Source organism: Canis aureus, chromosome 24, assembly GCF_053574225.1.
Source record: "Canis aureus isolate CA01 chromosome 24, VMU_Caureus_v.1.0, whole genome shotgun sequence".
Classification (NCBI taxonomy): Eukaryota; Metazoa; Chordata; class Mammalia; order Carnivora; family Canidae; genus Canis; species Canis aureus.
In genome coordinates, this window is record NC_135634.1 from 30,860,776 (window position 1) to 30,888,731 (window position 27,956).

Here is a 27,956-nt window from a genome sequence, read left to right on the forward strand (position 1 = left end):
AGTCTGTCGGAGTGAAGAGAAACAATCAGGCCAAAATTAACGGCTGGGGAGCTTTATAGGAGTAAGATTATGCCCACTTGACAAAAGCAGACTTCGGAGGTCCATTGGTTTGGAAGTGCCCTATCACACAGATAATAATAGATGGCAGATCTTAGATTTAAAGGCAGGACAATGTAGAGTCCAAACCCCAAGACGCATATGCCTCTGGGGAATGTCGTTAACAAATCACTTTAGTTGAGCGCTCAGTAGGTTCTAAACCCTTTCCGTTTGTTGACCTATTTAACCTTCACAATACAACCTATGAGTTAGCTGCTCTGTTCATCTTCCACTTTGATGATGGAAGGGACGCACAGAATGTGCCCCACAAGTACCTTACAAGTGGCGGAGCCAGGTAAGGATGTGCAGAGTGGAAGAATTCGGGTTCATTTTAAAATAAAATGAGCACCTACTACGTGCCAAGAAGCGCTGTGATTGGCGCAGGGAACGCCCATCTGTGAACAAGGCCAAGGGTTCCTGCAGTCCGGGGTGGGGGGGGAGGGGCGCCACCAGGGTGTGATGGGTAGGAGACACAACCAACAGGTAAACTTCAAGATAAGACCGCCCACTCGGTGGAGAGTCTCAAAATGGTCAGCCGAAGGCATTTTTCTTTTAGGAAGATACAATTTCCCCGCTTCGTTTCCCGACCATGAATTGTCCTATCTCCATCTTCTTTCCTTCTCCAACCCCCAAACCAACCAAGCCCCCGAGCCCGGCTACACGCTCCTCCTCGCCAGAATTAAAAATGGCGCCGACGGGCCGGCGTTATGACGCGCCCCGACTTCCGACTTCCGCCGGAAGTGCGCGAGGAGTTCCGGGGACCGGGAGGCCTCCGCGCGGTGGTCCCCAGAGCTGGCGAATTGAGTGCTGCTGTTCCGCCCTGGAGCCGCTGCGCCGCCGCCGCCGGGATCATGGTGTTCTACTTCACCAGCAGCAGCGGTGAGTGGGCGCCGTGACCTCCTCGGTCCCTGCTCGACGGCGGGGCTCCCAAGCTGCTGTTCAGCCTGGACTTGATCCTGAAGCGCCTCCTCGGCAGTGGGCGCTTCTTTCCTGCGCCCTTTCGGTCCCCAGCCTCTGTCCGCCCCTGTCGCCCCCGTATGGCTCGTGCCAGGGCCTGGGGGTCGTGTGGATCGTCTATCACCCCTGCCGTCTTTGCACCCGGGAGTTCCTTTCCCTCGGCAAAAGACGTCCCTTTGCTCCCTGGAAGTGGGCAGAGTTCGTGGGCTTCTTCACACCCCCATCTCGAGACTCCTCCTCATCCCCTTCGCCTTTATTCTGGCTGCGTCCTGGTAATGATCCACTTTGAGGGAGAAAGGAGATACCTGCCAACCACACTGCCTTACAGGAAGCGCGCCCTTCCCTGCTAGGATAGCCTCGTAGGGCCCGGAATGCAACAGAAAACAGTATGGACCCTGGAGTGGCGGTGCAGCCCCTCGCTGGGCAGAGTTGTCCCATATCTCAAATATTGGCGTATGATAGTGTTCCTGATTGGTCTTTGGCAGCCAAGGAAGGGGTGCATTTAGTTCCCAGGAAGTGCTACGTCTTGACCCTGTTTTTTCTGCCTATGTTGTTCCCTTTGCCTGATCAGTCCCATTAACTCCCACCCAGAGATTGCTTAGCTGGGCCTCTTTGGGGGACCCCCCCCTTGACGCCCCGTGTGTATCTTTGGTATTGCATTTATCATAGGATATTAAATGCTGCCTGCTTGACCTGGGGTCTAAGCTCCTTGAGGACAGGGGCAGGATCTCCTTGTTTCCTTAGACCAGTGCCTGGCCCATAGTAGTTAATAAATGCTTGTTGAACAAACTAATGGTATTTTTTTGACTTTGTCTTAGCAGGTACTATTCCATTGCCGCTCTCTCTGCTTGCACCTTAAACGTGAGATTTTATGCCAAGTTAGCCCTTTTGTTGTTTGCGTGGGTTTGAGTAGGGTGATACTTTCTCTTGAGAGATGAGAACAATAAGGCCCAGGGAATTTGTAAGCCAGAGACCACCCCCCCCCACACACACACACACACCCCGACCCTTCCTGTCTCTTTTTTTTTTTTTAAGATTTTATTTATTTATTCATGATACACATAGAGAGGCAGAGACACAGGCAGAGGGAGAAGCAGGCTCCATGCAAGGAGCCCGACCCGGGACTCAGTCCCGGGACTCCAGGATCGCCCCCTGGGCCAAAGGCAGGCTAAACTGCTGAGCCACCCAGGGATCCCCACATCTCATTATTTTTATCAGTAGTCTAGATTTCCACCGTGTGCCATAGCCATTTCTCTGCCTTTATAGGTTTGGTTTGTCTTAACTCGTATTATTAAAATTAGCAGAAACAATATACACACTTGCCTGAAAAGTCGTAATAGGCCTTTTCATCCTCCCTCTTTTCTGTTTGCTCACTTTGTCATAACTCTAACATCTCTTTTTAGCTTCTCCACTCTTGAGAGTTCCCAACGACAGAGATACCCATACAAACCCAACAATGGAATAAAAAATACAGGCAGGATGTATGGTACTAGATGTAGTTTATGTTAGCTGCTTTATTCTTCTTGAAGCCATTCTGAATTCTTTGAGCACTCTTCATACAGACAGATGCCTGTAATTGAACAGTCGTTCAGCAGATTATGGGTCATATTTTTCTCATTGGCTTCCATTATAAGGTCAGAACTGCTTCCTGTTGGAAAAATATTTGGCCTTTAAGTCTAACAGAAACACACTTGTGCGGCAAATCTTTTAAAATTGCAAAGTTAAAAAAAATAAAATAAAATTGCAAAGTTAATGGAAAAAATCATAACTTTGTCAGTAAAATAGTAGTAAAACTTTACATATTCCTATAGAGAAAACAACTTGAACAAGCAGAATTTTCAGGAAATGATTTCATATAGCTAGCCAAGCTTTTCAACCAACTTAGGGTTTAACAGTATGAAAACATTTTTAAAATGGAGAGAACATCTCAATAGAAAGTTTTTGCCTTTCCTTTTAAAGTTAGTATCTGACTAAATCTCTTCAGCTTTATACCTCTTTCATGCTCTGTCCTAATGGAATGATGAAACATTAGCCTTAACTATTGCTGCTGTCAAATTCAAGACCCTTTGGTTTATGGACCCACAGAGTATCTGCACTTGGCCCATCAAGTCCGTCTGTGCTTTTAGTACCTTTTAATTGCATCTACCTCAGGATAGCTTGTTATGTAAATTAAGAACTAATCACAGAGCAACTAAAGTTGGATTGGTCACTACACCTGAATCCAGTACCTTCGAGATAACTAGTTCCCATACTAATCAACCCTATTTTTTGGGCACAACTAACAAAAGTACTAGAATAATTTATGTTTCCTTTATCCCTATTAACATAGACAGGAACTTCATTCTGACTTCTTGCTCCACGGTCATGCTCCTTTTTATTTTGAATTTTCTATTTTGACTAATTTCAACTTTCAGAAAAGTTACAACAAGAATAAAAGATTTCCTCTGTAATCTTTCAGATCCCCCAAATTCTAACATTTTCACTTATTTCTTTTCCTCTTTTCATCTCTTCTCCCCCAACCCCAGATCTTTTTCTTGAACCATTTGTTGGTAGGTCACAATTTACCCCTAAATACTTCAGGGTTTTTCCCCCCTAAAATCAAAGATGTTCTGTTATCAAAAAGCATTCCTCATTATGAAAATTAGGAAATTAACATCGCAGCAATACCATTATCTAATCAGCCTTTATATTCAGGTTTCATTAGTGTCCTAATAATACATTTATAACAAAGGAACATTACAAATCATTGTTGTGTTCAATTGGCACTCATTACTCTTTATTCTAATCTGGAGCAGTTGCTCAGTCTTTGTCTTTCATGACACTGTTGTTGAAGAATTTTTTTGTAAAGTGCCCCTCGGTTTGCATTGGAGTTATGTGCTTGCTTAATCACCTCATTTTATAGGTCACCTATCCAAACAATTGTCTGTCACTCTCTTGACTGTAATTTAGACAGCTTAGCCTGCACAGACACTTTTATTTTAATCATTTGAAAAATTACTTTCATTCTGATTACAAAAGCCATCTATATGTCTGGTAAGCAAGCTAGCCAAGGTAAGTATTGTTAACAGTTATATGTCTAGCTCCCCAAACATAAAAAGAAAATAGGTGCGTATATTAAGCATATAGTTGTAAATGTGTGTACAACTATATATTCACTTTTTACACATTGAATCTTGCTGTATGTAATACTGCTATTTAATTTCTGCCTTTTCAGTGGGTACATGGTATTTTGTTTACGGATGTTCTACAGTGTGTTTAACCAGTCTTAATTAATGAGTGCTTGGGTTGTAAAAAGAACATTACTGCTTGATTGAGTAATTATAGTATGTACTTATAGTAAAAATATAGTATTACAGGATCAAAGAGCGTACACATAGAATGCTAGGTTGTACAGAGAGAACCTGAAATGGTTTTATTCCTGCACTTCTGGCATTTATTATAATGGCTGTTCTGGCTATGCTGAGGCTTAGCAAGCTAATGTAATGCTCAATTATAGACAAGTATTTCTCTCAACAAGTCCATGCAAATACTCTTTCCTTCCCAGTTCCCTCAACTACTTCCAAGTGATTTTGGGTTGTAGTCATTATAAGTGTTGACTGAAGGAAATGAGATTTTTCCCTTCCCAAGAGAGGCAACTATAATTGATAATTTAAGGAGCTCCTCAGTACTGAAAGTGCAAGGCAATTTATTGAAGAATTTAAGAATTTATGAACGAACAAGTGCTGCTCCCTGGCCTTTAGAGCTTCACTCACACGTATTAATTTAGTCCTCTGGAGCAATAGCCAATAAGCTGTCCAGACTGAGGGCCTGGTGACTATTAATTCAGGAGTTTAGATGCAGATGGAGCCAAACAAGTTTTGGTAGACTAGCTTGGAAACCCAGTACCCAGAAAGAATTTCAGTTAGGAAACTTAACTTTTTGTTTGACCCTAGATGGAGGATGCCTATGTTAAAAGACACTAGCTCAGTAAAGCATATGTCGTTTCTAAAGTAAGCCATACCTAGAATATTCAGTTGTGGTTCCTAACATTCTACCTTACATTGGAAATAGTTGAAGATCCTTAAAACAAACAAACACCATTGCTTACCCACCAGAGATTTGGATCTGGTTAGTCTTAATGGAGCTGGGACATAATTAGGTGATTCTAATGTATAATTAGGGTTTAGAGTCTGATTTAGAAGATGTTTGAAAATCATGTTTCCCCAGAATGGGATAGAGAGTCCATTATAATATGCAGCACACTGGACGATAACTAATATTTGCTAAATAAAATTATGAAAAAACTCAGCTAAGTATAAGAACCTATTTTTAAGTGGTGGAAGTGAAGATTGTTTTTTTTTTTTTTAACTCTTTTGAAGAAGGCAGAAGTATAGGACTGGAATTGTATTGAACTATATCCCTAATGAAAGTAGAGAAGTAGCTATTCTGTAATAAGGGTCAATAAACTTTTCCTCTTTGGGCCAGGTGGTAAATATTTTAGACTTTGTGAGCCACATCCAGTCTCTGTAGCTTTATTCTTCCTCATTTTGTGTTTTCAACTCTTAAAAAAAATATAGAAGTAATTTCTTAGCATGGAGGCTGACTGGGTCTGGCCTACAAGCCATGTCTTGCCTACCCCTAATCTAAGCATTTGTTACTTGCTTTTCCTGTGAAGCAGTTTTGTTGGGAGTGAAGTTATCTAACTGTTTTTTATATTTTTGTTTTTGTCTTAGTTAACTCATCAGCTTACACTATTTACATGGGAAAAGATAAATATGAAAGTAAGTTTTCAAAAGCATTGATTTTGAAATTTCCAGCAGGTAAGTGTTAATTGCCTCCTCCCCCAGCCCCCATGGTTGGTTGGTTATGAGTTTTCAACTAACTACTAGTACTTAAGCCCATTATACAAAACTTCAGTGAGTAACTTTCCTTGAATTTAGTTATATTAAGTAATATTGGGGCCTATTAGACCACTTTTTGCTACTTAGAAACTTTAAGAGTTTTGTCATATCATTTGATTTAGGGCGATGTCAGTCAGAGGTTAACCTGTACTAATTTATGTCAAGTAGAAATCTGTGACTTGGTTGAAAAGATCATTTTCTGTACATTTTACCACATTTATGAATAAAGGAAACATATTTTTAGGGTTTTTCAGGCTGGAGAAGGCTCCTTTTGAGTCATGAAATTTTAACAATTTTTTCAGACTTTGAAAATGTCTGAAAGGACATATCTGAAGGAGATAAGCTCCCCACAGAATGAAATACAGTATTCCATACTGTACACATTTATGCAACTATAACAAAAATTTACCAAAAAAATACTCATACTCTGCTATACCCTCATTTGTTTGTTTTATTTTTTTTAAAGATTTTATTTATTTATTCATGAGAGGCACACACAGAGAGAGAGAGAGACAGAGGCAGAGGCAGAGGGAGAAGCAGGCTCCATGGAGGGAGCCCGACGTGGACTCGATCCTTGGATCTCCAGGATCATACCCCGGGTCGAAGGCGGCACTAAACCGCTGAGCCACTGGGGCTGCCCTGTTTGTTTTATTTTTAAAAAGCCAGTCTCAACCTGCTAAATTGATTTTTGGACCCACTAATGAGTGTGAACTAAAGTTTAAAAGGAAAAACTGCTTTAGGGGATGGCCTCTGACTGCAGGAGCGAGGAGGGTGACAAAGTTGAGCTTTCTTGCTCTGGAGCAGTGAATTGACAGCACTGGCCCTTGGGGTGTGGAACACTGAGCTGAAGGAGAAAAGATCTGCAACAGGGGAGCTTGGAGACCTCACAGGACCACTCTTTCTCAAGCTTGGAGAAAACAGTGGCTCTTCTCACAGGGGTAGTGTAATGTTTTGAAAAGGGCTGCTCTCAAGTCAGGCCCATCTGGGTTAAAATCTCAGCTTTTGGGACACCTCGGTGGCTCAGTGGTTGAGCATCTGCCTTTGGCTCAGGTCATGATCCCAGGGTCCTGGGATCGAGTCCTGCATCAGGCTCCCCACAGGGAGCCTACTTCTCCCTCTGCCTGTGTCTCTGCCTCTCTCTCTCTCTGTGTGTCTCTCATGAATGAATGAATGAATGAATGAATGAATGAATGAATGAATCTTTAAAAATATATATGTATTAAAAAAAAAAATCCCAGCTCTTAACAGAATAGCTCTAGTCACTTCACCTCTCCAACCCTCATATTGCTGAGATGTGAAAAGAGGACCATAGGATAGTATCTGCCTTGCAGGGGTGTGAAGGTTAAATAAAAGAGCCTGACTAGAGTGCCTGGCTCAGGGTGAGCTCTAAGCAATGGTAGCGGTCACTGCTGGAGCTTATTTAGCTCCTCAGAGCTGGCTCCTCCCTCTCCTGGGAAAACTCCAGGGCTGGATGACCACCTCAGTAGTCCGAGAGCTGGCTAATTCCCTGTAGTTATTTATCTTTAGCCTTCAGATATTGCTTTCCCCCCACCCCCACCCAAAACCATCAGTGTTTGTTTTAGGTGCAGGTTGAAACTGACAACATTTTAAACTTGATTATTTTAAAAGAGGCAAGTATAATAGTCTCCAGTATGAAACATTTGACACCAACAGAAAAATTAAGCCAAAAAATGAAAAGATGTCAAAGAACAGTAATGTTACATGTAACTGTATAGGTACATATATATAGGTATATATAACTCTAGTTAATACATTCACATATCTAATATAACATAGTGTAACACATATAAAATATGTAATGTGCTATATGTAATAGCTGTGTAAATATATATAGTTATTAATCAGATCTATATAAATGGTTTCAAATTTTGCAATAATACTGGTTGCCATAAAGCAGAATCAGAATAAGCACAACTATTACATCCTAGCTGAGAGAAAAACACAGCAGAATAAAATAACTAATTTTAAAAGTTTTCCCTTAAAATGAATTTATGACATTGTCTCTGGTGTGACTTAATAGAGGAGCAGTCTGCGATATATTAATACTTGAGTTTTCTATTTTTCCTAGTAACTCTTACATCATCACGGATGATTTGTATATTTTTCATATCATTCTCTTGATGAATGTGGCCGAGAAGGGGATGCTATCTCCTTGTATTACATTGAGCAAGGAGGCACGGTTATAACCAGTCATGGTTACGTATAGTAGATGTAGAGCTACACCTGATCAAACCTACTTTACTTTCTACCACATCAAGGATACAAACCCAAGACTTAGGTAACTGAGAAGCACCTAGAGGAGAGCTGCTACATACACTTGTGTGGGTTTTGCACTGTGTGACTCTGGGCAGGGAACTTTCTCACAGTGAAGGACTGCATTGATACTGGTTCACACTGATGGGCTCCCAGTGGTACTGACTTAAGGCAACTGTGCCAGGGCCACCGTGTCTCTTTTTCCCTTCCATTCTAGTTTACCGTCTGCTGGGACTTTGCTGCGTGGGGCCGTATGCCAGCCACTCTGAATATCCAAAGGGGAAGATGCAGTCTGTGCTTTCACAGCATGTAAGATAGAGAGGCGTACACAAAAACAAATAGTGGGTCATTTTGCTGTGAACCTAAAAACTCCAAAAAATAATGTCTATTTTAAAAAGTATGGGTGAGGGATGCCTGGGTGGCTCAGCGGTTAAAGCATCTATCTGCCTTTGGCTCAGGTCATGATCCTGGAGTCCCGGGATTGAGTCCTACATCGGGCTCCCTGCATGGAGCCTGCTTCTCCCTCTACCTGTCTCTCTCTCTCTTTGTCTCTCATGAGTAAATAAATAAAATCTTTAACAAAAAATAAAAATAAAAATGTATGGGTGAAATGAAGCCATGTTAATAAGCGCTGGAGAAACAGAGGGGGCAGAGAGTAAGTGTGATTTGAAGAGAACCAAGAAGGCCTCATGGAGGAGTGGGTTAGGATGGGCTTGATTGTAGAATCCTTTGAATGTCCATTGTAGAAATTTGTGTCTAAAGATACAAATCTAGATATACAGTCTATACGGTATAAATTTATTTTTTTTTAAGATTTTAGTTATTTATTCATGAGAGACAGAGAGAGAGAGAGAGACATAGGCAGAGGGAGGGAGAAGCAGGCTCCATGCAGGGAGCCTGATGCGGGACTCGATCCCGGGTCTCCAGGATCAGGCTCTGGGCTGAAGGTGGCGCTAAACCACTGAGCCACCCGGGCTACCTCCCACAGGTATAAATTTAGATTCTTTCCAGAGCCCACTGGAAATACTAGGGTGGTGTTTTGCTGCCGTTAAAATATATGTAGGTGGGACAGCTGGGTGGCTCAGCGGTTTAGCACCTGCCTTCAGCTCAAGGCGTGATCCTGAGGTCTGGGATCGAGTCCCACATCGGACTCCCTGCGAGGACTCTGCTTCTTCCTCTGCCTATGTCTCTGCCTCTCTCCCTGTGTCTCTCATGAATAAGTAAAGAAAATCTTTTAAAAATAAATAAATAAAAAATGTATGGAGGAAAGGGAGGAAGGTGGGGGGGGGGGGTAGGGTGACTGGGTGATGGGCACTAAGGAGGGCACTTGATTGGATGAGCCCTAGATGTTATACTATATGTTGGCAAATTGAATTTAAATAAAAAAATTTTTTTTTAATGTATGTAGGAAAAAGATCTATGTGTAGAACATTTTTCCCCAGGACCTCTTGGAATCATTTGAAGAGGTCAGCTTTCCTAGTTTGCTTTGTAAGAAAGGTATTACACATTTAAACCACCCTGTTCTCTAGTGCTCCCAGCACTTCATACTTATTTCTAATAACTTTGATGATTTCAGACAAATGACTGGGTGGAACATAAATGATTTTTTAATGAGCAATTTACTTTCAAAAAAGTTTTCAGATGTTTTCTTTTTATTAGCCAGCAGGTGTCACTGGAGAGCCAAGCATTGCCTGACTGAGGAAAATAGGTTTTTTTATAGTTCTCTTTACTTTTTTTTGATTACTTGTTAGCTATTGGCTCAGCTTTCTGTTTAAGCTAATAGAAAGCCCTTCAGAAAATTAATAGTGTCTGCAGTTTCTGAGAGTATCTTTATCCAAGGTATATTATCCTTTTGTTTTTCTGGAAAATGAATACCCCTTTCAAGTTAGATAGATTATACTTTCTTGGGGATGCCTGGGTAGCTTAGCGATTGAGCATCTGCCTTCAGCTCAAGGTGTGATCCCGAGTTAGGGATCAAGTCCCACATCAGGCTTCCCATGGGGAGCCTGCTTCTCTCTCTACTTATGTCTTTGCCTCTCTCTCTGTGTCTCTCATGAATAAATAAATAAAATCTCTCTAAAAAAAAAAGATTATACTTTCTTGGGTATGTTTTAAATCATCATATTAGTCATTTTGTTTACCTTACAGTTTTTAATTTTGTATCTGATACTTTAAATAATGCTTTTGTATTAAACATAATTACTTTCTAATTATTAATGTCACTATTAGATGTATATATTGATATTAAGTTTCTGTAGTGATATATATTATCAGCCTTAAAAATGTAAAAGTATACATTTTGATCTAATAATTCACCTTTCATCAATATGCTTGAAAGAAATAATCAGGCAAAATGGATATATTTACTTTAAAAATATTTACCAAAGCATTTATAAGTAAAAACAACCCAAATGTAGACAGTAGAAAAGTTTATTCACATGATAGAATTAAGTAGTCATTGTTTCCAAAGACCTTTTTCATTTTTTATTTTACTTTGATCTTACACTAACACACATAGCTTAAAGATTGAAATAGTTATAGAATGTGTAAACATCAGTTTTTCACCCTATCCTTTCCAACACCAATGTTCCATCCCACAGAGATAGTTTCTTTTAACTTCTAGCCATTTCTTTTTCTTTTTACATGTGACAGAATTTTAGATGATATTTATTTCCTTTTTTATAGTTCTGGTGGTTTTATTTTCTAAGGTTCTACAATTTTATAATTGAGCAATGGTGTTTTAAAAAAAAGTAAAATGCAGTCCACTGATTAGCAAAACCATTTTAACAAATAAGTTTCTTACAGTATATCAGTCTTCTAAGACCTCATCCAACTTCTCAGCTGCCCTAATTTGAAGTTTTACTACCTTTTAATAGAAATATCTTTGAAGTTTCCTATAAGTATTATTGTAAAAATAATAACAATTATGATGGCCCAAATATAAAAACCATTTTTACAAAAAAAAAAAAAAACACAAAACTTTTCCCTATTTTCAGCATCAAAGCTTCTCTGAATGACCTTTTCTCCACTCCCCAGCTTATTATAACTCTGGCATATATATCTTCACCTGATGGGTTTTTTTTTTTTTTTCTTTTCTTTGTTTCCTTGTATCTCACTGTAGATGAAGATCTAATAAAGCATGGCTGGCCTGAAGATATTTGGTGAGTAACAATTTTGCTTCTGTTTTCTGTGCATTATTTACCTTCTCAGATTTGGCCAACCACCTGACTTTTGTGATGAAACCTGGAATCATGCTTTACATTTTGTTTATGAATATTCAGTGGTAAGTAACTGACTGCCGGTGCCCTTCATTTGTAATCACCATGTAAACTAGGGATGATGTCTTAGAGCTGGATCTCAGGCCTGACCACAGAGGCCTCTGGAACCAGAGGCTTTCTTTAACCTTGTGTGTGTCTTCTTATAGTGGGCTGGTGAGACCACCACACTCACACATACAGACCACTCTTCTTGAAAGAATGGATGAAAAAAAAAAAAAAGAAAGAATGGATGAGGGCTTCACAGGGAGCAGTGAGGAAAATAGAAGCTTCCATGTACGTGGAATAGCCAGAGCATCTGACCAGGTCCAGCTTGAAAGAAAACATGGGTTAGGTTCCCTTTGTCGTCTCAGCTGCCTCGTGAGGTTAGCCCTGTTGTGATCCATCCTCTTCTCCCTCTTTCTAAACTATTTTCTGGAAACTTAAAAAATAACAATTATACTTTCTTCACTTATTTCCAAGATAATTTTTGCTGCTCACAAAACCCAGCCCCAAAAAAACAATGACAAAGAAGCCCTTCATTTTAGTTGAATTCTTTTCTTTTTCTAACTGCCTTAGAATGCCATATGGGTGTTGCTACCACTCAGACCTCAAACCTTTTAGGGGACCCAGACTCCTATGTCTTTGATGTAACACTCTTGGGCTCAGTTTCCTCTTGTTCTGTCTCCAGCTTCTGCTCTTGTAATGTGTCTTTCCTGGAGCTGAATCCCACATATAGAGTGGGGTGTGGTCTCCAGAACTCCAGACTGCCTCCCCCTCTACCCTCGGTTCCCCCCCACACATGTTATCCCTGAAGATAAGTGCACAGATCCTGTTTGCTTTTACAATAGTAACAATGAACACTTACTGAATAACTATATGTCAAATACTGGTAGGTGTTCACTTTATTGATACATTTAATTTCAACAGTAGTCCTGTAAAAGAGTTACTGGTGGTGTGCCCATTCTCAGATGGAGAAACTGAAGCTAAAAGAAACTGAACAGATGTGCTCTGATTGTTGCTGGCCCCCCAGTCAACTCCAGTTCTGACTTACCGGTTGTTTTTCTTCCCTTGGGCTGCTGCTCTTGGCTGAGGGTGACTTCCTTCCCTTTCCAGCCTTTGCCACAGCTCTCTCTGGACCTCTGTTCTCCAAGGGTGGGCCTGGATCCTTCACCTATTTCCCTACAGAGACAGAGGTGAGGCACTTTTTAGAAGAGCTGCTTGATTTTCAGTAAAGTGGACAGCATCAGGCATTTAATAGGAAGACTATCGCACAGAGACTAACTGAAGCTTCCCCCCAGACGTGGCCATCCTCAGAACCCCCGAGCCTGGCCACAGGTACCCACTAAAGGGCGCCTCCTCTCTTGCTCCAGCCTGCCCCCATTGTGGCAGGGCTAATTCATGACGCAGAGGAAGTGCTTTCCTGTCTGCCCTCTCCAAAGTCCACACTCCAGGAACCAAGAGACACTATCAACCTGGGGAATTTTAAAGTTTTTTTTTTTTTTTTTTTTTTTAATCAGCCCCCTTTTCCAGTAAAGTGGCCTATCTGTCTTCTCAACCCAAATATCAAGTGTCATCAAAGTAGATGCTACTTGGTACCCTCTCATCTCAGATCACTTTGTTAACTACCACATCCCGTTACCTACCATAGGATCTGGCACCTGGTATACATTCAATAAATATTTGTTGACTTCCTAATTAACTCTCTGCCTCACTGGCAATGATCTCTACTGGACATTTCTTCACAGCAACTGTATTCTGGTATCTCCATTTGGAGCACCTGTCACCGAACTGGATTATTTCAGTTGTCCTTAAAACCCAAAGGTCTCCAGATCCTGTCAAGGGAGATTCAGATGACTGCATATGTTATGTAGTTATCTGCTATGAATTTTTTACATGTCAGATTTGAGGCATAAATACTTGCATAGTAAATGTTACATATTCAGATGCACCATGAAAGTCAATTTACCACAGCCTTTTACCTGACTTTTTTTTTTTAAATAAATAAGTGGAAGAGAAATTTCTAATCTATACCCTGTATGTTCTGAGTTGGTTTTTTTTTTTTTTTAATTTCATTATTGTTGGCTGTCTTCTGGAATGCTATTAAACCAAGTCAGTGTCTACAGATACTTTGATACCCATCTTGACACTCTTGAGATTAATGACTGTTGTTGGAAGTGATTGACTTTTATTTTCAGAAGCTATTCGAGTCCTAATGTGATGTTGAGTAGCCAGCCCTAAATTTCAAAACCATTCTGTCAATCCTGGAAACGTTCATGGGCATGCTAGGAATGATTTGGTTGATTGACATTCCAGAGCAATTTTTCATCCTGCTTCTCTCTGAGGTAAACTTTGGAACTTTATGTGTGTGAATATCAGCATCTCAGTTTATACCAGAAAACTTTCTGAGGCACCTGTAAGCAAAGGATTTTCCCAGGACAAAATGAGAATAGAACTGAATTTATCTTTAATCAAAAGAAAACAGAAATAGTATCTGTTTACTGCCTCCAAACTCCCTAATGAACAGTATTTCCAGGGACCCCACTTTCTGGAGTTAAATGACTCTGCTTCCGAGGGCCCATATCTCTGCATCCCCTGGTCATTGATGCTCATTGATTGAGCTTTCTAGTCTCTGCATTCAGTAAAGAAAACAGTGATAAAGTAGTGAGGAAGAGTGAGGAAGATAATAAGGTCAAGAAGGAACTAGGGAACTACTGGCCATAATTTGAACTTTTTGTAGTAAACATTTAGGAAGGTTTGTAAAGGTTTCTTAAGGAAACTTGCTCATGATAGTTTATTTACAGAGCTTGCTTTTTTGTGTGTTTCTACAGCTCAGCCAAAGCCCCATACCTCCCCCAAATTCCCTGTGTCCTGTTGAAGTACCTACCAACCTGGAGTTGGTCTCTGTATCAGCAATGATATTCCCATGTGTGTTTTGGGATTTTGATGACTTATGTATCACTTCATTAGATATACATTGAATTATTTGTATATTTCTTTTGACAAAATTGTGTGTCAGAGACCTTAAGAAAAATCACAATATAGTTGAGCTACTGTGGGTATGTAGGAAAAAGTTGTAGTCAGTAAAGAACTGGCTTAAAACAAGTTGGAATGGGAGAAGACATCTCAACTGAACTTGCTTCCTAACAAAGTCTTTTCCTTAGATCCTGAAAGCAGGTAATGAGATATTTAATTTCTAGATTTGCAAAAACACATTTTTTTTTTTTTTTTGGTGGAAAAGGCCAAGCTAAAGACAATAATCAGTAGGAATCTTATATGGAAATGCAAATGTATAAATGAACCAGTTGGGGAAAAATAAATCAACGTCCACTTCTGGCTAGCAGTAATCGTTAATAATAGAACCTAGAGTCATCATAGACTGCCAAAAATGTGTAATATTTTTCTGTATCCACAGTGACTAACAAGATGCTTAACATGTTGAAGAGGGCATTAGGAACACCACAATCTTAATATTTATATAGAATGACACTGTCTGCATCTTGTAACTAGGTATGATTGTGTGACCATTTTCACCTCCAAAGGATATGTTAATGCTAAGAAAATGTTTAGAGAAGCATATAATGGGATGTAGTGGTACCTCCTTAGGATTTTCCTTATAACTCTTCAGCCTGGAAAGGTAAGAGACTAAAGAAGAGATGACTAAAGTTAACAGAATCCCAAAGTGACCATTATGTGTTACATTGTTTGGTCCTAGAATCCTGGGGCCATCTCTGGAATTTGGAAAGAGAAAGTCAACTTTATTTGGTGAATTATAAATATGAAAAGCTTAATATCTCAAAACGTTAGACTAGATGAGAGAGGAATTAAGTTTAGAAACACTTCATTAAATTGGTGGATGAGAGAGCCTTAATAAAAGGTAAATTTGGGGCAATGGAATGGAAGGGCATTCCACATGTTTTCAGGACACTATCATAAAGGTCAACCCCCATGCTTTCCCAGAAGATGCCATTGTCAAGTGTGAAGCAGGATGAATTGTTGGTCTGCCCCATTTCAGGACTCGTATAACTCTGTGCTTCTCTTTGGATTATTTTGCCGTCACTTGAAACTTAGGGTGTCCCAAACCAAACCTCTCATTTTCCCCCCAAACTGGTGTCTTCTCCAGCTGTAAAATATTTCTTTCTGTGGTCCTGCCGTCTTGATGACTTCTCTCATTCCCTTCTCTCCTCGCCTAAAATACCCTTCCCTGTTTTTTTTCTAAATCCTGTGCTTCAGCCAGGGACCCTCTAGAACTCAGTCCATTGGTGAAGCCTTTGGTCACTGATGGTTCTTTCTTACTCGAAAAATCACCCCTTCTGGGGCATTTCCATTGTCTCTACATCTTGGCACTTAGTCTCACACAGCTGCAGAGCTTTCCATGTTTATCTTGCCTCTCCCGCTGATAACTGCCTTTGGAGGCAATCATTGTGTTTTTATACTCCCTATGATGCTTGGCATGTGGTAAGCACTGAGCTAATACTTTCTGGATTGGAATGCTTTAAATGCAAGGGGCCTGAGGAGATGCTTGTCTTGTACCTCTTGCTAAAAGTGGTTTTCATTCTTTGTAGGTTTCATGTGGACAAACTCTCTTCGGCTCATGTATACCTTCGATTACATAAGGTAACTGGATTTAAACATGGACTCATAACTTTTTCTTTATGATGAGCATCCTATCTTGTCCCCTGTCCTTTTTGTGCGATTTAAATTTCGTAAAGTAATAAATTATGTACAAAAGTTGAAAAAATTAGCTGTTGAAGGGATGTCTTACCCCTGACCCCACCAATCACTAAGGGAAATTCTGGTGATTTTTGATACTTGGAAGGGGGCATAGTACATATACCATGGCTAGAACCACTGCCATCACTGCCGTAATTATCCTGCCAGTTCAGGTGTGTTGTTGGTCACCTCTGCTTTCTCTCCCTTTCATTTCATTTGACAGTTGTGGACCTTCTGTCTTCTCCAGTGGAAATCATGTGTGGTTCCTTTTTTCTCGTGCTCATGTGATTCTCCTGCCTCACTAAGGGCAGATATTCCCATTATCAGGGGCTTCTTTGAGAAAGGGAAAACATGCAGTGGTTCCTAGTAACATAAAAGCACTGTTTTTCTAATGCCTTTAAGTTCATTTATTTTATACAGCTGAATCATAGGATGTATATACTTGTTATGTATACTGTTTTTTTTTTTTTTTAATTTTATTTTACTTACGATAGTCACAGAGAGAGAGAGAGAGAGAGAGAGGCAGAGACACAGGCAGAGGGAGAAGCAGGCTCCATGCATCGGGAGCCCGACGTGGGATTTGATCCCGGGTCTCCAGGATCGCGCCCTGGGCCAAAGGCAGGCGCCAAACCGCTGCGCCACCCAGGGATCCCTACTGGGGGTTTTTTAATGTCTTAATTGTCCAGTCCCGCATTGTGTTTGTCATATCTACCTAGCGTGAGACTTTCCCTATTTTTCAGAACCATGACAATTTGCGAAGCACTGGTCATATTTTTACAGAACGTCACTCAATTTGAGTTTATCTGATGTTCTTCTCATGACTGGGGTTAGGATTAGGGTTTTAGAGGAAGAATAGCAGAGTGGAGCATCCTCCTCATCACATCATGTCAGGGGTACATGCACTAATAGAACTTAGCACTAATGTTGCTAACCTTCGTGTCCTGGCCAGGCCAGTGTTTGCTGGGTTTATCCACTGGAATGTTGTTTTTCTTCCACCTTCCATACTCTGTTCTTTGGAGACAAGTCACCAGGTCCGGCCCATACTGAAGGGGGAGGGGATGAAATTAAGCTCCACTTCTTACAGTGGGGAGTATTTACACATTCTCCCCTATATATTTAATACAGTAGCTTATTTATATCACTGTGGACTCATTTATTTTATACTCTGGGATATAATCCAGTTCTATATTATGTGGTTGTTGAAATTGTCCCAGCTTTGGTTGGAGCTCTTTCAGCTTGGCTCCTGTGGTCATTTGATATGCTCCTGTCATTTTGTCTTTTGAGCACTTGCTTACTTTCTGGCACTGTTAAGATGCTGTGGGCTCATCTTGTATTTTCCCTGCTCCAGTCCTAGAATCAACTCTTTCACCAAGGAACATTGATTCCTTTTTTGGGTGGAATGGTATATAGAAGCCAAGATCTGGACTTGGTGTGTTCACGGTTCCTGGAGTGTCATTGCCTCTAGGCCTTTTCAGCAGACAGAGCTAGGAAATACATGTATGTATACTTAAGACACATTAGTAATTCATAGAAATGATTGTTTTTGTGTCTCCATTTGTATCTATGTTAAGCTAATGTGAGCTCATACTAATGTCTTATGACAAATCTGTTATTACAGAGGCCATTCTAGCCTTTTCTCCTTGCTTCTCTATTACTTCCTTCTCATTGAGAAGTCTGGTTCCCACCACTCACCATCTATTTGCTTATTTGACACCACTATTTGTGTAAGTGGTTTCACATTTGTTAAGCTTTCTCCCCATGCAAAACAACTTTATCAACTAAAGTACAGTGTTTATGTGCAATTATTTTTATCTTTTTGCCTTTTAGTTTCCAGTCAAAATGCTGTTTTCCAAAGTTATTTGTAAGCTGTTTTTTTTTTTAACCTCACGACCTTTCAGTGATCTTATGCCATGCACTTAGATTTTTTTTGGTCTCAGTTTACATTCCATTGTGTTGTATTATTACAATTGATGATTCCCCTAGTTAATTGAATTACTCTTTAAAGTGACAGTTTGATAGACTTTTTAATCTTACTGTATTATTTTCATATTTATTGTTTTGACTGGCCACTTTGAGTTGATAAGATAGTATACCACAATTAATACGAAACCTTCCTTGTCAGAATATAAGTTGTTTACAGTTTTCAGCGTTATGAATCTCTAACAAGAAGTTTTTTATCAACCACTTTGTTTTTCTTTCGAATTAAGTTTTTTACAATAATTCTCAGAAATAGAATCACTGAGCCAAAAGATAGAAACATTTGGTAAATGTTTCAGAGGCCAGATTGCACTCTAAAAATAATTGCACTAGTTTAAAATGCTACCTGATATACACAGGTTTTCCAAACCCTTCCTAGGACTTTATAACTTAAAAAAATAGCAACCTTTTGGCAATTTTTAAAAAGAAATAGAATGCTATTTCATTATAATTATAATATTCAACTTCTTAATTTACCAGCAAGGTTAAACACTGTGCCCCATCTTTATTTATACTGTTTATGTTGCAAAGGAAAAGAGGAAGGTTGGGAACTCTGTGCTGAAACAAAAGTCTGGATTCTCCTTGGCAGCTTCTTTGCCATTGGAACTATTTTTAAGTTTAGAGAAAATAGAGTATGGTGTTACCAAGTTTCCTTTTGGTTCAGATTAAAGTTTTTTCCTTTAGACTCTGCTGTGTCAGAAAATGGAAATAACAGTGGTTGTCCCAAGTCCATATTACCACCATTTATTTACCCCATGTTTGAAAAGAAGTTTAATTTCATTTTCTTTTGGAAGCACACAATATGCTCAATAAAAATACGTGCACTTTAGGGAACGTTTACCTGGTCGATTTGCAGTAAATGGCGTAGCCTTTTGTGGTTAGTAGGTACTAAGTAAGTGTTAGAGATGGAGTAAAACCAAGTGGATGGGGACCCAAACTGCTGGATTTGAATCCTGGCTTTCCTGCATACTGGCTGTGTGACTTTGAGCAAGTTACCTAGCTGTGCCTGTTTGCTCCTCTGTAAAAGAGAGCTAACAGTACCTATCTTCTCAGGCCATTGTGAAGATTAAATAAGCTAGCATGACTGAAGCAGTTAGAATAACGCCTGGCACATGCTAAGCATCTTATATGTTAACTTTTTGGTTGTTGAATTCAGTTGAATTCAACCCAGACCTTGAAGATCATAGATTTTCAGCAGTGTTCTTTCCTAGGCTTCTTTGATTTTTGAAAACCCACAGAGAAACCTCACTTACCTAGAGGTCTCTCTTATTTCATTAACACAGAGGGCACAAAGCCCACAGTCACAATTTTGAGATTTATGTATTGAGTTCACTCTGACTTTATGCATAATGTTAAGTTGAATGATTGTTGTTTGTTTTTAAGTCTGCTCATATTATATTAGAAGTAGCCAGCAGAGAGATGAGATTGCTTTAGGAATAGTGACAGACGCAGGTAGTAAGGGATATCAGGATGTAGCCTGACATCAAGGACCAAAAAACTATGTTTCTGTAAGAATTCCATCAGTACCATACTCAGGTCAGTTACTACAGTCTTTAGTCCTGGGTTCATCTCTCAGCTCTAGCTCTGTCACTTGCTGGATTGAGGGGACCCTGCCCCGTTACTTAACCTTGCTAAGCTTCATTTCCTTCATTGCTAGAGTGAAGATAATATTATCCATGTTATATGGCTATTTACTTAGTGCCTGGCATACAGTGGGCACTTAAAAAGCAATAGCTGTTTTGTTTTATAATTACTCATTTTGATTTATTTAGTATAGGGTCGGTTTGTTTCTGTGTATTTTAGAAGATCCAGAAGGCATCACTATCACCATATGGCCTGGTGTAATGGTTGATATTCTTAGTAATGACATTGTGTTATCAAGGTGTTAAATTCAGAATCCTTTCTGCAGGTGGTCAGGGAATTGCACAGCATGAGATATGTCATTAAATTAGTGGAAAACTTAAATCACTTTTTTTGGGGGGGCGGTCAAAATGTGTTTATTTGAGAGATCCCCATTTTAAAGCACACAAAAAAATTCAAAAACATCATGGAATAAGCTTAATTTATTTCAGGTTATTTAGGTAGGTAGAACATTTCATTCCCATACAGAAGTGCTTCTTTAATCCCATGTCTAGTTGGGACGAGTACTGAGGTGATTCCCACTTGCCCTGCCTTTGAAATATTTTTGTTCTTTTGGAATGGCTTTGCTTATTCAGCTTTGACTTTGTTATAGTATCTACACAGAAATTGAGTCAATATTATTTTTCCCTTAGGGTGGGTAGTTATATCTAACACGCCAAGAGCTGGGCTCCTAATTAAGGCTGATCAATGACCTACCTCAAACGATGTTTGAGACCCAAGATAATAAGATATCTCTTTGAGAGGAAGGTCGTAGGGACCTCAGCAAAGAAGACTTGACTATTATCAAAAATAGGCACTATTTTCCCACAAAGTTTCCAGAAGAGTGAAGAGAAGTAACAAGAAAGGGGGGTAAAGTTCCTGGCACATAATTACAGTTAATATTTTGGTGGTTTCCCTTAATACCCTTTTCCCCACTTATTAAGAATTAATATTTTCCATATTACTTGTACTGCTTTCTCTCAGACATTCCATAATAGACTTCATTTTTTAATGTCCTGAGATAGAGTGAAGAGCCTCTGCTTTTAATAGAATTGTGCCGAGGCACTAAAGCCTTCTAAGTGCTCCAGTATTGATCAGTAACAAGGTGGTGGACCATCTTGTTTATTTTTATGTTTCAGGGGGAGAAGATAGAAGACATTCCAAAGGAAGTCCTGATGGACTGCGCCCATCTTGTGAAGGCGAATAGCATTCAAGGTCAGTTTTCCTAGAGGTGTTTTCAGAATTAACACCAAATTCTGTGTCTGAAATTGAATACGTTTTAGAGAACTTGTCAGTGACTTTGGCTTGAGTCAGACAAATAATATGTAATATGCCTTTCCCCTGTTTTGTTCTTTAAGGTGGCAGTTCTGCTACCTATGAAAGAACTGAAAACTAATCTCTTTACCCCTCTAATGTTCATGGTCCTTTCTTAGCTCTTTCTATCATGTTTCCTTACCTGGACTAGAAGCTTGTCTAGATCTGCCTACTTGATGTTATATGTTGAAAGACTTTTGGGGGCTCATGGGTGGCTCAGTCTGTTAAGCATCTGACTCTTGGTTTTAGCTCAGGTCTCATGCTTCGTGAGATCAAGCCCCAAGTCAGGCTCCACACTCAGAGGGGAGTCTGCCTGAATATTCTCCCTGTCTGCTCTTCCCACACACATGCGCACGCACGCCATCTCTCTCTCTCTCTCTCTCTCTCTCTCTTTCTTTCTCTCTATCAAATAAATATGTTTTTAAAAAAAGACTTTTGGAAATAAGGGTAGGTTATTTTTAGTATTGTGTGATGTCTTTCTATCATTTATCCTTAAATTCTAGAACTCAGGTCTTTATATACCTGTTTCCTACTTAATCTTTCTCCTTCTCTTTCATACTTTTTTCTCTCTGTGTATTGTGAAGGTAACAAATCTGTTGATCTTTTCATCTCCCAGAGAATCTCATTTAGTTGGTCTGGGGTGATCCATGAGTATCAGTATTTTTACCGCACTCTCTGGGAGATTGTAATATACACAGACCGTTGAGAACAATTGGCCTGTTTTAGGTGAGGCCTGTAATTCTGGGCTTGGCATTTGTTTAGTTCTGCTGTCAGTAGTAGATTCAATCTGTCATTAGTCGATATAGGTCAAGAAAGACAATTTGGGAGGAGGAAATAGGAGTTAAAAAAGGAGAGCCAGGAGATGGTGTTCTGCTAAGAATGGTTGAGCTAGTAGGTAGGATTTTGGGGTGTATGACATAGAGCAGATAGAGTAAAGGTAAGTTTGGTTTGATGTGAGGTTGAGGGATGATCCAGACGGTTAGAAATAAATTATGGTTTGGAGAGAGGGCAGACACATAGCTGATAACAGGTAATAGGGCTGGTGAATACAGGATAAGAGCTGGCCAGTATATCCCTTCCTCATCACTTAGACTGTGTTTCCTAAATCTCAGTTGGGCAGCTTTCATTAAAGCTGGGTCAGATACTTAGCCAAAGAAAGTAGAAGTCTGGTCTTGCAGAGTCACTGATTTTCAACTCCTTAAATTATTAAATTGCACTTAGTTTTAAGACATTCCATTTTTATGAACAGAACAGAGTTCTTAAGATTTCCAGTTAAGAGCTTCAGTTATTAAAGTAAAAATAATAAAATTAAAACAATCATTATCCTCTTGTGTGTTGCAACCTCTTTCACATGTTCTTGTCCCCTTTCCATGCCCCTGGGTAGCAGATGTGGCTTTATTAAAGGATCTTTGGACTCTTTATCCTCAATCCAGCCTCTTTTTTCTTAATCTCTTTATAGTTTACTAGTTCTAGAGAAAACAGAAAAGGCAGAAGAGTCATGCCACAGCCTTCCTCTGCTTTCCACTTCAGCCTTTCACAATGAGAGAGCTCTTTAGCAGAATAAGGAACTAAGCCCAGGAGCCTCACTCCTGAGTTGACAGCAGAGAATGCTGGGGATACTACATTTGCGTTGCTGTTAAAATATTTCCCCTCCTTTGACTCTCAGAACCATGGGAGTTAGGTTAAACTTGTTTGTCATCACAGAATCTGATCAGTTAGTTTATTCATAGAATCTTGCCAGATTAAACTTTCTAAAACTTAGATATTTTCTATGGCACACCTCACCTTATCTGTGCAATTAAGTCCAGATTTCTTAAGCTGAAGTTAAGCATCTCTGCTTTGACTACAGGCATCTTTTCCCATCACATATTTCACACTCCAGCCAAAGCACATATTGACTGTTTTCCTACCTTATACTTCTGCTTACGTTATCTCTTCTGCCCTCAGTTTGTCTGCTTCTCAAGTCATCTCATGTCTAGATGCAAGCTATGGTTCAAGGCCTACCCAGTAGTTGTAGTAATGGTAGTAATAGCTAACCTTGAACATTAATAGCTAACCTTGAACATTAATTACATGCCTAGCACCGTGCTAAAAACTTTACAGATTATTTCATTTATCAACCCTTCCGAGATGTGCATTACTACTTTCATTCTAGAGATGAGGGAGCTCAGCTTAAGGTAGTTAAGGAGCCTTCCCAAGGTCTCAGAGCTCTGAATTATGGCAGTGGGTGCATCTGAAGTCAGACAATCTGACATGAAAGTCTTCTATCTTTACCACTAAACTGTATTACCTCTCCAGTAGAGCCTTTCCCTTCTTACAGTATGGGTGATCACTGCCCTCTCTGAGCTACATTAGCACTTTACCTGTACCCTTCCAATATCATTTGACGAGTTCTGCATTTTTTTTAAGATTTTATTATTTGGGAGAGAGAGGGAGTAAGCACGAGTGGGGAGCAGAGGCAGGGAGAGGGAAAAGCAGACTCCCCAATGAGCAGGGACCCAGATGCAGAGCTCAATCCCAGGTCCCTGAGAACATGACCTGAGCTGAAGGCAGACACTTAAATGACTGGGCTACCCAGTTGCCCGATGAGTTCTGCCTTTCATTGTAACTACTTATGTACTTATCTGCCTTCCTTTAGTCTGGGAAGGTAAGACCCATTGTCTAATCTATGTTTGGATGTCCCATAGCAGCATGCACATGGAGATTTTCTAAAATCTTAATTTTGAGAATAAAATTTTCAAACCTACAGAAAAGTTGTAAGAAAAATATGACTCCTGTATTCAAAATTTTTTCTTTTTCTTTTTTTTTTTAAGATTTTTAAAAATTTATTTATTCATGAGAGACACAGAGAGACAGAGGCAGAGACACAGGCAGAGGGAGAAGCAGGCTCCATGCAGGGAGCCTGACGTGGGACTTGATCCTGGGTCTCCAGGATCATGCCCTGGGCCGAAGGCGGCGCTAAACCGCCGAGCCACCCGGGCTGCCCTCAACAATTTTTCTGTATGTATTTGCTTTTTCTATATAACAATCTAATTATTACTTTTTTTTAACTGAACCATTTGATGGAAAATTCTTGATCTCATTACTCCTTAGCATGTCCGAAGAACAAGAGTCACTGCATTACTGTGACCAAATTCAGGATATTTAACATGAATAGAATACTATTATTTGCTATATAGTCCATATGTAAGTTTTCCCAATTGCCCCACTACTGTCCCTTTATAGCATTTTTTTTCTGATCCAAGAACATATGTTATATACATCAAGTCTCTAGTCTCTTTTAATCTAAAGACACTTCTTTGTCTTTCAAGACATTGACACTTTGAATGGAGACCAGTTGTAGAATACCCTGTGATTTGGGTTGGTCTGATGCTTCCATCTGAGAAAGGACCACATGCGTTTTCAGGCAGGAATACCGGATAAGGGAAATCTTGTGCATTACAGTCAGGAGGCATGTGGTGCCATTTTGCCCCGTTTTTGTTGACATTAATTTTGATCACTTGAGGTGTTCACCAGATTTCTCCAGTGTATGTTGTGATTTAATAAACTGTGAAATATGTTGAAAAGGGCCTTGAAGAGTGTTGGACCAGTGATTAAACAGGAATTCTTAGAGCTGTCTGAGCAGCAGTCTGGGGCAGAGGGAAAATGTGAGGTGGAGGTAGTAGGGAGGTAGGAGGAGGAATGAATGGAGTACCCAGTACCCCTTTCATCCAGAGCATCTCCACTTTTATGACTTTGATGTTTTCTTTGGTAAAAAGGTTCCATGTGAAAAAGAAACAGCAACAACAATTAAACTCTACTGAACTAGTCCAATTTCCTCATGTTTCAGCTGAGATTCTGGGAGCCATGGGGATTTTGCCTAAATGACACAGCTGGTTTGTGCTGGTGCCAGGGTAGAGTGTGGGACTTTTGAATCCTAGACCATGGCTTTTTGCTTTATCTTGCTGTTTAGTCTTTCCTGGAGCAAGGACTCTTTTGGGAACTGATGAAACTTTCTTGTTTGGTTCATTTCTCCTTTTAAAAAAGTGCATATCATAAATTTTGCCTTCAATACTTGGGAGTCTCAGAAATCCCTGAAGCTAATCTAATCCACAGACTCCTGCTTTCCTTTGTAATACATTTGCTTGAATTGTGTTGGTCACCTTTACCATTTCCCTTCTGTGGGTGGGTTTTATTTATTTATTTATTTTTAAAGTTTTTTTTTTTTTAATTTTGTATTTATTTATGACAGTCACACAGAGAGAGAGAGAGAGAGAGGCAGAGACACAGGCAGAGGGAGAAGCAGGCTCCACGCACCGGGAGCCTGACATGGGATTCGATCCCAGGTCTCCAGGATCGCGCCCTGGGCCAAAGGCAGGCACCAAACCGCTGCGCCACCCAGGGATCCCTGTGGGTGTGTTTTAAAAAAAAGTATTTGGTGATTTGAATCATTGGATGACTGTTTGTGCTAAGCCTCTCCCTTCATTGGCTTTTGGTAATTTGCCAGTGGGTGAGGGAGTGCATTACTCAGTATCCTCCTACCTGCATGTTGAAGATAGTCTCTCTTGGCAGGCTGCAAGATGAACAACGTTAATGTGGTATATACACCGTGGGCTAACCTGAAGAAAACAGCTGACATGGATGTGGGACAGATAGGCTTTCACAGGCAGAAGGATGTAAGTGTTGCGTACCACCAGAGGAGGTGGAGTGGAGTCCTGGGCTTTTCTGTTTCCTGCCAGCATTGCTGAAGGCTCAGCATGATGCCTGCTTTCTAAATCCCTTTCAGCTGGGTTGCTCTGGCCCCTAGAAAGCATCTCCTCTGTTCTGGGGGCAAAATCTACAATAAAGATTCAATATTGTTCCTGGCCCCCTCAAAGGTGAAAATTGTGACTGTGGAGAAGAAAGTGAATGAGATCCTGAACCGGTTGGAAAAGACCAAAATGGAGCGGTTCCCTGACCTAGCAGCAGAGAAGGAATGCAGAGACCGGGAAGAGAGGAATGAGAAAAAAGCCCAAATTCAGGAGATGAAAAGGAGAGAAAAGGAAGAGATGAAGAAGAAGCGAGAAATGGACGAACTAAGGTATGTCGGAGCTGCAGTGTTGGTGTCAACCTTGGAGGCTCCTTGCTGCTGATTTTCATCAGGGACCAGCCCATAGAAAGATATACTGGTGGAGGGTGGGATGCAGGACACACTCAGGGCCTGAGTAGCCTCGGAGAAGATGGTTGTACTGATGAGTGTTGGTCAATTGACGCCCTTTGGTAGAGGCAGGGTATAAGTGCGTGTGCAGTAAAAGAGCCCATTTTATTCTTAGATAAACCGTCAGAGGTTATCTTTAGCATTCAGTTTGTAAACCTCTTCAGGAAAAGAAAAAGCGGTATATTAGCGGTTTAACATTGACTAGCTATGGTATTTGAATAAGGTTGTCTTAGCTCTGAAGGCCAATGCTAGTAATTCTTAAAATCTGTTTTTAAACCCCTCCCCCTTTTGGGACTCCTGGTGGCTCAGTGGTTGAGTGTCTGCTCTTGGCTCAGGTTGTGATCCCATGGTCCTGGTATTGAGTTCCCAATCAGGCTCCCCGTGGAAAGCCTGCTTCTCCCTCTGCCTGTGTCTCTGCCTTTTTCTCTGTGTCTCTCATGAATAAATAAATATTTTTTTAAATTAAAAAATAATCCCCCCTTTTTTTCAGTATTTTGAAAGTTGGAAATAATTAATGTAATGTGGCCTACCCCAATGTAATATAAAGGCACTACATTTTATTTATTTATTTATTTTTTTTAAGATTTTATTTATTTATTCACGAGAGACAGAGAGAGAGAGAGAGAGAGAAGCAGAGACACAGGCAGAGGGAGAAGCAGGCTCCATGCACCGGGAGCCCGACGCGGGACTCGATCCCGGGTCTCCAGGATCGCGCCCTGGGCCAAAGGCAGGCGCCAAACCACTGCGCCACCCAGGGATCCCGGCAGTACATTTTAAAATGATAAATAGTAGAGGTTACCTGGCTGGCTCATTCTGAGTCTTGTTGATCTCAGGGTTGTGAGTTCAATCCTCACATTGGGTGTAGAGCCTGCTTAATAAAATAAAATAAAATCTTTGAAAAATAAATACAAATAAGTAAGATAATAAATAGTAGTTAGTATACAATTTGGATCCTGAAATTCTAGGGTATGAGAATATTGACTCTGTTAGTTTTCTGTGGTTTTTATAACAAATTATCACAAATTTAGTGGCTTCAGACAACATAGATTTATTATCTTATAGTTCCATCCATCCATATGTTAAAAGTTCAACATGATTCTCACTGGGCTAATATCAAGGTGTCAGCAGGGCTGTGTTCCTTTCTGGAGCTTTAGGGGAGAATCTTGACTTTTCCATCTCCTAGAGGCTACCCACATCCCTTCCTCCATCTTCAAAGTCAGCAACATGGCATCTCTGAGACCCTCCCTCCATAATTGCAGTCCCATCTCTGACCACAGCTTTCTCTACTGTGTAGGACCAGTGTGATGACATTGGGCCCACCCAGACAATCCATAACCTCTCCATCTAAGATCCACATTGCAAAGTCCCTTTTGCCAGATGAGGTAACATATTTGTGGGTTCTGAAGATGTAGACATCTCTGGGTTATTATTCTGCCCACCATAGTGAATCTGTAGTAGATGTGTTTAGTGTTATACCTAAAGGTACTCCTAGGTTTTCTTTGTCACAGAAGGAATTTAGTCCTGCAGTTTTTACTCATTGAATTTCTAGATTTTCCCACAATTCTCCATAGATAGCCATTTGTGTTAAGTATACCAGAAAGAAAGAGGAGAAGAAAATATATTATTGTGCCTTTGCGAATAGTATATAGGAACAAAATGAGCTGTCTTGCCATGTCCTGACTCAGTTTTCTTGGA

General features: G+C 40.2%; 1 protein-coding gene and 1 long non-coding RNA gene across 8 annotated transcripts in view; one reads left to right on the plus strand and one right to left on the minus strand.

Annotated features, from left to right (window-relative positions):
• The first annotated feature begins 816 nt into the window (after positions 1-816).
• The window catches only part of CCDC25 (coiled-coil domain containing 25), a 39,208-nt gene continuing 12,068 nt past the window's right edge, over positions 817-27,956 (plus strand). For 4 of the 7 annotated variants that reach the window (XR_013363128.1, XM_077868738.1, XM_077868740.1 and 1 more), the window contains exons 1-7: positions 817-975; positions 5,766-5,813; positions 11,418-11,490; positions 16,027-16,078; positions 20,911-20,986; positions 25,637-25,740; positions 25,942-26,144. Coding sequence is in view for 6 of the 7 variants with exons in the window: in XM_077868738.1 (XP_077724864.1) it covers positions 948-975; positions 5,766-5,813; positions 11,418-11,490; positions 16,027-16,078; positions 20,911-20,986; positions 25,637-25,740; positions 25,942-26,144 (584 nt within the window). In the remaining variant the exon portion in view is untranslated. Of the gene's footprint in view, positions 976-5,765; positions 5,814-11,328; positions 11,369-11,417; positions 11,491-16,026; positions 16,079-20,910; positions 20,987-25,636; positions 25,741-25,941; positions 26,145-27,956 lie in introns of all 7 variants that reach the window. The other 3 variants (XM_077868739.1, XM_077868742.1, XM_077868743.1) reach the window with 2 other exon arrangements.
• Positions 2,548-12,811, minus strand: LOC144295988 (uncharacterized). The gene is made up of 2 exons (XR_013363129.1): positions 12,516-12,811; positions 2,548-2,701 (listed from the first exon to the last, which is right to left on the minus strand). It is a non-coding gene; the product is annotated as an uncharacterized LOC144295988 (long non-coding RNA).